The sequence below is a fragment of the Aotus nancymaae genome, unplaced genomic scaffold (assembly GCF_030222135.1).
Source record: "Aotus nancymaae isolate 86718 unplaced genomic scaffold, 86718_ANA_hifiasm-v0.15.2.pri h1tg000012l, whole genome shotgun sequence".
Taxonomy (NCBI): Eukaryota; Metazoa; Chordata; class Mammalia; order Primates; family Aotidae; genus Aotus; species Aotus nancymaae.
In genome coordinates, this window is record NW_026988423.1 from 38,519,156 (window position 1) to 38,531,908 (window position 12,753).

At 42.1% G+C, this 12,753-nt stretch overlaps 1 protein-coding gene across 1 annotated transcript in view; it reads left to right on the forward strand.

Moving 5' to 3' along the window:
• The window catches only part of JAM3 (junctional adhesion molecule 3), a 65,915-nt gene that overhangs the window by 46,953 nt on the left and 6,209 nt on the right, over positions 1-12,753 (forward strand). The window contains 2 exon segments of the mRNA XM_021672517.2: positions 9,686-9,751; positions 10,549-10,662. Coding sequence (XP_021528192.2) covers positions 9,686-9,751; positions 10,549-10,662 — 180 coding nt within the window.

The following is a 12,753-nucleotide window of genomic DNA, read 5'->3' on the forward strand; positions in this document are numbered from 1 at the left end:
AGTTACATAACAAAATACTATAAAGAGGTGGCTAAAACAGTAGAAATGTATTTTCTTATAGTACTGCAGCCTGGGAAGTCCAAAATCAAGGTGCTGGCAGTGTTGGTTTCTCCCAAGGCCTCTCCTTGGCCAGTAGGTGACTGCCTTCTTGCTGTGGCCTCACATCATCTTTCCCCTGTGCAGACACATCCCTGGTATCTCTTCAAGTTCTTTAAGGACACTACTTATATTGGAATAGGGCCACACTCTTATGACCTTATTTAACCTTAATTACTGTGTCAAATTTAAAGCCTTTAAATTTGAAACTTGCTGTTTTCTGCGCCTCTAGAAAGTCATTGGTCCCTAGATAGCAAGTAGAATAATGATAATAAATGATCCCCCCCCACCCCCTGCTTTTTTTTTTGAGACAGAGTTTTGCTCTGTTGCCCAGGCTGGAGTGTAGTGGTGAGATCTTGGCTCACTGTAACCTCTGCCTCCCAGGTTCAAGCCGATTTTTCTGCCTCAGCCTCCCAAGTAGCTAGGATTACAGGCATGTGCCACCACACCCAGCTGATTTTTTATTTTTACTAGAGATCGGGTTTCACCATGTTGGCCAGGCTGGTCTCAAACTCCTGACCTCAGGTGATCAACCCACCTCGGCCTCCCAAACTGCTGGGATTACAGGCTCACATGAGCCACTGTGCCTGGCTTAATGGTCCGTCTTCTAAAATGTTTAACTTATTTATCTTCAGTTACTGGTGAAAGAAGGGTCAGTTTTAAAATAATAGTTTACATTTGAGAAAATTGAAGTGTACAAAATCACATTTGAAGTCAGTAAGAGTGTTAAAAACAAGGCCCCAGATAGTTCATAGCTTTGGCATGTAAAAGAATTTTGAAGATGGAATTTTAAGCACATTGAGTAGTTACCTCTGTCCTGCATTAAGCCACCTAGTTTTGGATTGAAAACATATTTGCTAGTTCTACCTGAAGCAATTAAGTCTTGGGAAAACACATAAGCCAAGAATGCCAGTTTACCATTTTACAGTGACAATGAGAGCCCCATTGTCAAAGAAACATTGAAAGATCAAAGATACTTAGTCTGTGTTTGGATTAGTATAGATTTCTCTCATGCCATTTTCCATACTGTATTGAAACTATCTGCGTTTTTTTCCCCCTACTTAAAATGAGTAACTTTTCCAGGGACTTCTTGGGTTCTTAGGTATTATGGTTGGGAATCAGGGGTACAAAGATAAGTAAGAAAGACTAAAAAAAAAAATAGTTACAAGGCTAACAAATAGTAATCTCAGCAAAATGGTGGACTAGGAAATTCCAGGCTCTTGTTCCCCAGCAGAAATATTAAAAACAAATCACCCAGTAGCTATCTCAACCAATGTAGTAGAAGCTCTGAAATCCATCAAACAAAGATTATAGCAACCGAGCAAACATCTAACCAAGAAGAGCCATCTCTAAACCAGTAGCAAAGGTTCGTGGTGTTTTTATACACCCTTGCCCTACCCTCTCCATGGCATAGTAGCTGCTTTGGTCTTGAATAGGCAATAGCTATTTCCCAGCTTTCCCCTCAAACCAGAGGGAACAGAGCAGACCTTATTTGCAAATTAATGTATATGTCTGTTCCAGCCTTTCTGGAGGATACCTAAAGGACTAAGAAAGGTGCTTGTCTCTGTCTTGTGTAACCAAGAAAGCAGGCAGTGAAACCAGTGGGTGCTGCTAATAAAAGCTACAAAGTGACTATAAACCTACAGAGGCCTGAAGAGATTCTGGCTGGACTTGTGCAGTAGACCTTCTAAGGCCCAGAGGAGAAGCTGGGTGAGATTCTCAGGAAATTACGACTCTCAAAAGCAACCATATATATGAAGGAATATAGAAAGCCATGCTCATGTCAGGCAAGATACAGTCTGAGAAAAGCCCTGAAAAGATATTAAGATTCATTCCAGGCTGGTCTCTAGATTCAGAGTAAGCCTAGCTAAGAGATGAAGGAGTGCCCCTGCACAGAGCCAGTCTGCAAAGATTCAGAGAGGCAGCTATAATATGCTTTTGGGGGGCAGGGTGGGGGGTGGGGGGTAGTGTTTTTTTATTTCAGCTTTTGGCATTTAACACAATCTTGATTATACTTTTATAAAAGCTGAACACAAGGTTAAGGAACCTCAGTAACCACATGGGGAAAGGAATAGTCTTTGCAAAAGAAAGTTTGGAAGTCTCAAATGGACTACTACAGCCTTAAACAATATATATATATATTTTAAAAACAGCAAATCTTGGAGGAGGGGGACAATCTGATTTCCAGAGTTACCATATTATAATAATCAAATGCCAGATTTTCAACAACAGCATCATCAACAACAACAAAATCACAAAGCATACAAAGAAACAGGAAAACATGGCTCATTTAAAGGAACTAAATGGGTTGATGGAAACTGCCCTAGAAGCAGCACAGATATTGCACTTAGTAGCCAAAGACTTTATTTGTTTAAAATATGCATAAAGACCTAAGGGGAGAACATGGACAAAGAACTGAGGGCAATCAGGCAAACCATCCTGGAACAAAAGAATACTATAGAACTGAACCAAACAAATTTTGGAGCTGAAAATACAATAACTGAAATGAAAAATTTACTAGAGGTGTTCAACAGCAGATTTATGGAGATAGAAGAAAGAATCAGTGAAGTAGAAGTTAGGGCTATTGATTATCGAGTTTGAGGAGCAAAAAGAAAAACAATGAAGAAAAGTAAACAGAGCCTAAGAAACTCATGGGACAGTACCAAGTGGACCATCATATGCAATGTGGGAATTTTAGAAGGAGAAGAGAGAGATATGGGGCACAAAGATTATTTTAAGAAATAATAAAGAAGAATAAACTCCCCAAATGTGATCAAGGGCATAGATCCACAAATCTGAGAATCTCACTGGACTCTAAGTAGAATTAACCAAAGAGACTCACACTGAGACACATGATCAAGCTTGACAAAGAGAAATTCTTAAAAGCACCCAGAAAGAGGTGACTCAGCAGATTCAGTTAATCCTCAAGAAGAGTATAAGCTGAATTCTTACCAGAAACGTTGGTGGCCAGGAGGAAATGGGCTGACATACTTGAAATGCTGCAAGAAAACAGTCGTAAACGAAGAATTCTATATCCAGCAAAACCATTCTTCAACTATGAAGCAGAACTTAAGACATTGCCAGATAAATGAAAGCTGAAGGAGTTCACTGCCACTAAACCACTACAGGAAATACGAAAGGGAGACCCGCAGGCTGAAATGAAAGAATACTTAGACAATAACTTGGAGGTGTGTGAGGACATTAAGGTATCTGATAAAGGTAATTACATGAGTTAATATTATTATAATTTTGGTTTATAATTGTGATTTTTATAGAAATGATAAGACAAAACCAGGTCAGTTAGGCCCTGATTAAATCCCAGTAGGTTAGACTCTGGTAAGACGGTTTCTCTTTTGGGCTGGCCTTGTTAAGGACAGAATGCTCTAGAGGTATTTCAAAATGGTTAACATTTCCCCTCCCTCTGCTAGAAGCATGAGGGGATATTTTCCCCGTCTTCACTGAGAGAACCAGATGAAATGTCTAGAGGGACTCCTAAGACTGGGTACCTTGCAGTTTTTAACTCTCAGACTTGTTGGCACTGAGCCTCCAACAATTCGTTAATTATAGTTTAGGTTTTCCTACTCTGATATTGGTGGTTCTTGCAGAGGCTTTTTCTCCTGAGTTTCTGCTCTGGCAGGTTGGGATTCTCTATCTGCCTGTCTATCTCTCCAATCTGGAGACAGTGTTTTGACAACTATGACCTCACTTCTCTGATAGACCTAAGAAAAGTTGTTGATTTTCAGTTTGTTCAGCTTTTTATTTGTTGTCAGGATGGGTGAGGGCTTCCAAGCTCTTGACATGCTAGACTGAGAACCAGAGGTTCTGTGTGTTGGTTTTGTGTCCTGCAGCCTTGCTGAATTCACTTATTTATTCTAATATTTTTCGTGTGTGGAATCTTGAGGGTTTTCTATGTCTAAGATCATGCCAGCTACAAACAGCAATAATTTTCCTACTTGCTTTCCAACTTTGATTCCTTTTTTTGTCTTTTTCTTAACAAATTGCTCTTTCTGGAAATTCCAATATCATGTTGAATAGAAGTGGTGGAAGTGGGCATTGTTGTCTTGTTCTTGATCATATAGGAACAACTTTGAGTCTTTCTCCACTGAATATGCTATCAGCTGTGGGTTTTTCACATATGCCCTTTATCATGTATAGAAAGTTCTTTCTATTTCTAGTTTACTGAGTGTTTTAATCTTGAAACGGTGTTGAATTAGGTCAAATGCTTTTTCTGCATTAGGATGATCAGGTGGTTTTTTTCCCCCATCATTTTATTAATATGTTGTAATACTGTAATTGATTTTTGTATGTTTCAGGCATAAATCCCACTTGTTAAGTACTTAACTCCAGTCACCTCTAGTCATCTTCCCACCCAAGGGAAGTGGGAATTGAGACACAGTGGTGAAGGTCATAACCCAAGGGCATAGTCTTACTGAAAGGCTGAGACCTAATCATAGGTCTGTAGAATGCTTCCCCCTACACACACACCTTACCACTGCAACAGTAAAGGCTTATTTACTACAGTTTATTTTACTGAGTAGTCATATCTGGCTTTCAACAAAAAGTACAAGGCATAGTAAAAAGCAAAAAACACAGTTTGAGAAGATGGAGCAAGCATCAGAACTCTGATATGGAATTGATGTTGGAATTATCAGACTGGGCATTTAAAACAACTCTGATTAATATGCTAAGTGTCCTAATGGAAAAAGTAGACACCATGCAAGGACAGATGGACAATGCAAGCAGAGAGATGGAAATTTTGAGAAAGAATCAAAAAGAAACGCTAGAGATCAAAAAACTGTAGCAGAAGTGAAAAATGTTTTTGATGGACTCAACCTCTGAGCTTGAGGATATGCCAAGAGAAACAACCAGAACTGAAAGCTCAGAGGGAAAGGTGACTTACACAATGGAACAGAATATACAAGAACTGTGGGACAATGACAGAAGATGTAACATACATGTAAATGATAATACCAGAAACAGAAGATGGGAACAAAAGTATTTGAAGCAATTATGACTGAGAACTTCCCCAAATTAATGCCAGACACTAAACCACAGACCCATGAAGCCCAGAAAACACCAAACATGATAAATGCCAAAAAAAAAAAAAAAAATCAACATCTAGGCATATCATCTTCAGACTGCAGAAAGTCAAAATTAAAACATTTTGAAAGAAGACAGAGGAGGAAAGTATCTTATATATAGAGGAGGAAGAATAAAAATTGCATCATACAGTATTTGGATTATATAGTAATTCTATGTTTAACTTTTCATGGTGGCTGCACCATTTTACATTCCCATCAGTGGAGTACAAGGGTTTGGATATCTCCACATCCTTACCAACACTTATTACTTCCCCCTTTTAAAAAAATCGTGCCATCCTAATGGGTGTGAAGTGGTAGCTCATTGTGGTTTAGATTTAATTTCCTTAAAAGCTAGTGATGTTTCGCATCTATTCATGGTATATCTTCTTTAGAGGCGTGTCTATTTGAATTCTTGCCCATTTTTAAATTTGTTCATTTGTTTTTTGTTGTTGGTGGTGGTGAGTTGTAGGAGTTCTTTATATATTCTGGATGTTGATCCCTCATATATATGCTTTGCAAATATTTTCTCCCATTCTATAGGTTGTCTTTTTTTTTTTTTGAGACGGAGTCTTACTCTGTCACCAGGCTGGAGTACAGTGGCACAATCTCTGCTCACTGCAACCTCCGCCTCTTGGGTTCAAGCAATTCTTCCACCTCAGACTCCTGAGTAGCGGGGACCACAGGCGCGTGCCACCACACCTGGCTAATTTTTTTTGTATTTTTAGTAGAAATGGGGTTTCACCATGTGGCCAGGATGGTCTTGATCTCTTGACCTCGTGATCCACCCACCTCGGCCTCCCAAAGTGCTGGTTGTCTTTTCACTTTCTTGGTAGTGTGCTTTGATGTTTAAATTTTTTTGATGAAGCCAGTTTGCCTATTTTTTCTTTTGTTGTCCATGCTTTTGGTGTCATATCAAAACAGTCACTGCCAAACATAGTTTCACAAAGATGTTTCTCTATGTGTTCTAAAATTTTATAATTTTAGCTCTTAAATTTAGATGTTTTATATGTTTTAAGCTAATTTGTGTATTTGATTTAATATAAGGGTCTAACTTCATCATTTTGCATGTGGATATCCAGTTTCCCAGCACCATTGGTTGGAAACATTGTCCTTTCTCCATTAAATGATGTTGGCTTCCTTGTGGAAAATCATTTGACCATATATGCAAAGATTTATTTCTGGGCTTTCTCTTCTGTTCCTTTGGTCTGCATGTCTGTCTTTAGGCTGGTCCCACACTGTTTTGATCACTCTAGCTTTGTAGTAACTTTTGCAATCAGGCATTGAAATATAATAAAGGTGAATAAATATGGTACATTTTAAAAAATCCTAAATGTTAGCTCCATGGGAGTACAGGTTTTTATCTTCTTTTTTTTTTTCTTATTTTTTTGAGATGGAGTCTTGCTCTGTTGCCCAAACTGGAGTGCAGTGGTCTGATCTCGGCTTGTTGCGACCTCTGCCTCGTGGGTTCAAGCAATTCTCCTGTGTCAGCCTACTGAGTATCTGGGATTACAGGTGTGTGCCACCATGCTTGGCTAATAGATTTGTATCTATCTTATTCATGTATTAGCCCTTATATCTAGACCGCTATAGAGTACATAATAAGGTATAAATAAAAACTGCTGAATAGCCAGGCGTGGTGGCTCACACCTGTAATGCCAGCACTTTGGGAGGCCAAGGCGGGTAGATCACCTGAGGTCAGGAGTTCGAGACCAGTCTGGCCAGTGTGGTGAAACCCCGTCTCTACTAAAAATACAAAAATTAGCCAGGTGTGGTGGCAGGTGCCTGTAATCCCAGCTACTCGGGAGACTGAGGCAAGAGAATTGCTTGAACCTGGGAGGCAGAGGTTGCATTGAGCCGAGACTGTGCCATTTCACTCCAGCCTGGGCGAAAGAGTAAAACTCTTTTTTTGAAACTCTGTCTCAAAAAAACAAAACAAAAACTGCTGAAAGCTTAGAGTCTGATGGACAGACCAAGATAGACCTGAAATTAAATAGGATAACAGCATTTGACAAATTAGCAGTTTTCCTTTATCCTCCTTCCAGAAAACCCTTTGCTCAGTCTTAAATAATATAACTTCAGTATGAGTATTCCTGTAGCACTGGATTCAGCGTGTGTACAGTTAAACTTCAGCAGCCACCACTGCAGGCTGGCTCCCAGAACCCGCCTCCTAAGTAGTTCTGTCCGAATCTTATCCCCAGGCTTCGGATAGGATTCTGGCTGAGTTACTTACGTCTTCAAGTGTGAGATTTGTGCCTTCCAGTTCTTACGCTACCATTCTTTGACACAGTTACTACTACATTTTAAAGTGGCACCCTGGTCTATTAGGGATGGGCAAGAAAGGAGTTCTAGTGTATTAGTAAATTTAAGGATTGTTTGGAAATGGAGAATACTGAGGAAGGACTCTCAGCTTGGCACCTTATCTGATGTAGTACCCAGCTGTTGCAGATAGTCATTTAAGCTAGAACTTGGCGTGACTTGTATGGTCGTCTGTTGTGGAGTCTTCTTGGGACATACTGTCTTCTAGGATCGGCCTAAAAAGCTGCCTGTACTTAAGTCTCATGTGTAGTTCTTGAAAAATAAAACAAAAAGCTGCCTGCGAAACTTATCTAGGATAGTTGAACAGGAGAGTGGTCAGGCCAAGGCATGATTAAGAAGTTTAAAGCATTCATTTCTTTGCCATAGTGCAGAGGGATAAATGCAGTGACTCTTCCCATTATTTAGCTTCTTTAAGGTTGTAAGAAACAAATTGGTTTAGGTTACCTTCCAAGTTTATTATCTCGTAGCTGGCCTTCAGGAAAATTAAATGTTATTTATCTTTTATGTCCTCTAGTTCACCTGTTATTACGAAGTCTAGTATTTCCACCATTTTAAGAAATCAGCTTATATCTCCTTATAATGTACTTCTATTTCTCTTGACTGTAAGCTCTCCCATTGTCTTATTTCCCATGGCTTATAATTCTTACGAGAAAAGATGTGATTGGGTTGTTCAGTCATTATCCAGGTGGGCAGTGCTCTCATAAGGCATCTCTCAGGTCCTTGATGGTCTTTGGGCTGGAGCTGATCTCTGGTCATAGTCCCTGGTGGCCAGAGTATTGGTGTCTCACCTACATCGTATGGTGACTCATCATAGTATGATGATAGTATGACTGATCATACTGAAAGAAATGTTTATGGTCACTTTCCTTAGAAGGAATCTGTGTGGCCTTGGTAGAGACTCAGAGCCTCATGTATCATTCTTTACTAATGCATCACTGGGAGCTTTCATTTCGAAGGAGAAGTAGAAAGGCCTACACATGCATGGGATGTATTTCTGGCTTCCAGAGGGAGGAGCCATGGTTGTGCAAACAAAATAAAATTATCCTCACTTGTCCTTTGTTCTATAACCTTTTGTAGAAGTGTTTTAGGAACCAGTAGCAATTCAGGTATATTATACTTCTGTTTCCTATCCCTTTTTATTGGATTCTTCTTTAAGGCTTTTGTAGAATTAGTGAAATCTGACTATTTAGAAAGAAAAGATCCATGTAGCTGGGCCATTAAAGAAGGTAAAGGAAAAGAACTGGTTGTGTGACCTGCAGGATGTCCTATATGCAAGGAGCTAAAGCCCCTCAGAGCAGAGTTGCTCTGCACAGAGTTGCTCAGGACCCAGAGACCTTCATAAGGGTGTTCTGTATGAAGGCCTTCTTCGGGAAAGGCATATTCAATTAGAGGCATGGCAGCTGAAGAGTAATATTCTGTAGGTGGTCCATGTACCTACTTGATCTTCTCTCCAAGATCAGTTGAAAAATGTTGAGACCATGGTAAACAGGTTTCTGACGTTTGCCCAAATCCATAAGGAATCAGATGCTAGTTTTGAAAGGGAATGCCATGGAAGTAGCTATGTTGATTTTATCAATGATATAAACTTAGCTTCATGAAAATTACCATGTTATTTTTCTCATTTCAACAAAGACCAGTGAAAACTTCTTTGTGGACTGGAACCACCAGGTGGCTAATACAGCCAGGTGGACTCCTAGCTGGTTGATAACCATACCCAGAGAGTGTTGATGCTGTCTGGAAGGGGAGAGTTCCAGGCCAAGAGTCTGGCCCGTATCATTTGCCACTGAGGGTGCCTGTTCAGGATTGGAAGCCTGGGGAAGGGAGGAGGACGGAGGGAGGAGGATGGAGCGGGGAAAGGCAGAAGGCCTGGGCAGGTCTGGGTGAGAGGTGTGGAAGGGTTAATAGGAAATGGTTAGACAAAAGCCTTTAAGCTCCGAGGGCTTTGTTCTGGGACTAAATAGGAGAGTGAATTCTCAGAACTCTTTCTTTCCCTTGGTTCCTTCCAGTGAAGGTCAGATTTGAGAGAGAAAGCAGTTAACTTACCTTACCTAAGAGACTTTGTTGTGGAGTATTTTCCATCTTCTGTGGTTAGCGACCATAGCATACACAGACAAGAAAACCTGACCTCAGGGCAAGGTTTCTCTGCCGTTGTAGATACGTTGTCTCTGATTTTACTTTTCTTTCTCCTTCAGGCTGCCTGATAGGGGCTGTGAATCTGAAATCCAGCAATCGAACCCCAGTGGTACAGGAATTTGAAAGTAAGTACAAGGGAAATGCCTAGGATAATGGGCACCATCTACTGGACATTTGGTGTCTTGCAGCCAACTCAGGACACATCCATCTCTGTAGTGTGCCAAAGAGACCTTCGGGGTGGGTGCTCTGCGGTGCACAGGCCCATGAGACATGGCATCAGCAGCCCAGCAGTGAGCCCTGGGTGGGTTTTCCATCAGCTGGCATCACACTCCTGCCGGGCTTTGTGATCACACAACAAAGAAATTTTGTTTTGTTTTGTTTTGAGATGGAATCTTGCTCTTGTTGCCCAGGCTGGAGTGCAGTGGTGTGATCTCGGCTCACTGCAACCTCCACCTCCTGGGTTCAAGTGATTCTCTTGCCTCAGCCTTCTAAGTGGCTGGAATTACAGGCATCTGACACCATGCCCAGCTAATTTTTGTACTTTATAGAAGAGATGGGGTTTCGCCATGTTGGCAAGCCTGGTCTCGAACTCCTGACCTCAGGTGATTTACCCTCCTTGGCCTCCCAAAGTGCTGGGATTACAGGTGTGAGCCACCATGCCCAGCAAAAAATGTCGTATATAGAAGAAGGGTGTTTAAGCGAGGGTGTACTCAATCTAATAAAATCCTTGCTAATTGTCTTCATTGTTTCTCTGGCAAAAACTCCTCTTTTCTCAAAGTCTCTTGGAGTGTGGAGTTGGCTAGATTTTTAATCTGCATGAAGAGCCTCTTAAATTAGAGCTAGTTTGCAGGGTCTGGGTGTGCAGGTGAACCTAGAAGCATTCCACATTCACTGAGAGTTCTTTTTCGTCTTTGCTTATTAGGTGTGGAACTGTCTTGCATCATTACGGATTCGCAGACAAGTGACCCCAGGATCGAATGGAAGAAAATTCAAAATGGCGAAACCACATATGTGTTTTTTGACAACAAAATTCAGGGTATGATCCTGTAGTCTTCTTGCCTGCTGACTTTTCCTCTGTCCATAGACCTGGGTGTGCACTTTTGGCCAGAAACTGGTAACCTGCATCTGTAGCTAGGACTGTTTTGTTTTGTTTTTTTAAGGATTCATTATTATGGAAAATTTCAAACATATGCAACAGTAGTGCAAGTGGTATTTCAAGCCTCCCTGTACAGTTCACCCAGCATAAACAAGTACCAGTTCATTAGCTAGGATCTTAATCTGCTCACAGCTCCATCTCTGGGGAGTCAAAGTAAACATTTTCCTAGGCCATCTTCTCATGATCCTGACATGAGTGATGTAGGTGAGCGAATGAGAAGGACCATATGTTTCAGCAAGGGCAGAGCACAAATTTACTGAGCCACGCACTGTGTTTCAGGCTTGGTGCTGGGGGTGCCCATGGGGAGAGAGCACAGGGTACCCAGAAGTGACATCGAGTGGGAGGATGGTGGTCAGGGAAGGCTCCCCATTTTCTGGGTGCGGTGTGAAGAGTGGCTGGTTAGGAGCCAAGATGATGTGGAGAGAGGTGGTGGGCCGGAGAGAATGCTGTGTATGAAGATGCAGAAGCAGCAGATAGACTGGCTGATGGGAGAGACTGCAAGTTCCCCATTGTAGCTGGTACGTGGACAGGGAGAGAGGCAGGAGAGGGGCTGGAGAGGTCACCTGGCCATGTGGGCTGCACTGAATGCCAGGCGAGCATGGGCGGTATCTGAGGGCCCGCTGTGAGGCTCTCAGGGTAAGTGCCATGGCCTCATCTATGTTTCAGAAGACTGAAGTGGCTGCTGTAGAGAAGAGATTGGAGGCAGCAGAACTCACAGCAGAGGCCCCAGCCAGAGGCCTTCTGCAGAGTCCAGGAGGGGGATGAGGGGGCAACCAAGCTGGGGTGCAGACAGGGAGAGAGAGACTCGAGGGAGGCCTGCTGGGACTTGGTTGTGCCAAGGGGCACAGAGGGAGGCAGGCAGGTGGCTAGAGAGGAGGATGGCACCCTTTTTCTGACAGGAGGGCGGAGCAGCAGGAGGAGGTTCAGTGCAGGCTCGTGCATCAGTTGGAGCCTGTGGACTTCTCACGGAAGTTGTGAGTTGAGAGGGATTTGTGGAAACAGCTCCAACATGGTCTTGCTTTGAGTTTTCAATGTCTCCAGGAGCCTGAGTCTCTCCAGAAGAGTTTTGCTGCCCACTCACATGAAGTCCTTCGTTTGCCTCTTATTTTTGGAGTGATGTTCTTATTTATGTTCTTCTCAGAACGTAAATCTGTTTTCTTTGGCTACTCAGGCTGACCCTGCTAACCCCTGAGCATGTAGTTTAGAGCATCAGCAGAACCAGGTGAGAAATTCTTCAAGAGCTTTCCTTTTCTGGGGATTGAACATTTTGCTCTTAGCACAGGAGTGGGGAGGCCGAGGGAGACTGTTTCCCACAAAGAATGCAGGGGCTCAGGAGGAGGCGGCTTTACTCAGCCTCTTCCCTGCCTCAGTGCAAGGCTGCACCTGGTGGGGTTCATTTACTCTTTTCTCCCACGGTAGAGGCTCAAATTCTCCACCAATGGACAGCTGTATATCAAAGCTTATTAGAAAATGTTGTTGCCAATGCCTCTGCTCCATCAGAAGCACCTTTTGGTGTGCTGTTTTCAGTGTCTTATGGCAGGCCCTTTGTGTCCTCGGCGGCACTCGTCAGGTTTAGTGATAAGTAGTTGCTACTCTTTTGTGTTGTGTTTTCCTAACTCCTTCTGAATTTGTTGTTACAGGTTCTTCCTGCTTCTTTGAAAGTGTTGTTGTGTCTTATGTTTAAAATTTTTTTTATTGAGCTGTAATTCACACTGCATAGGCCTTGTCCTTTTAAAGTGTACAATTCAGGGGTTTTTAGTCTATTCACATGGTTGTGTAGCCGCCACCACTATCAAAATCCAGAACATTCTCATCATCCCACAAAGAAACCCCATACCCATCAGCAGTCAGTCCTCCTCCCCGCATCCCTGGCAGTTCTGATTCTACTTCCTGTCTCTATGGATTTGCCTATTCTGGACACTTCGTAGACATCATAGTCTTTCATGGCTGGCGTCTTTCCCTCAGCATCAT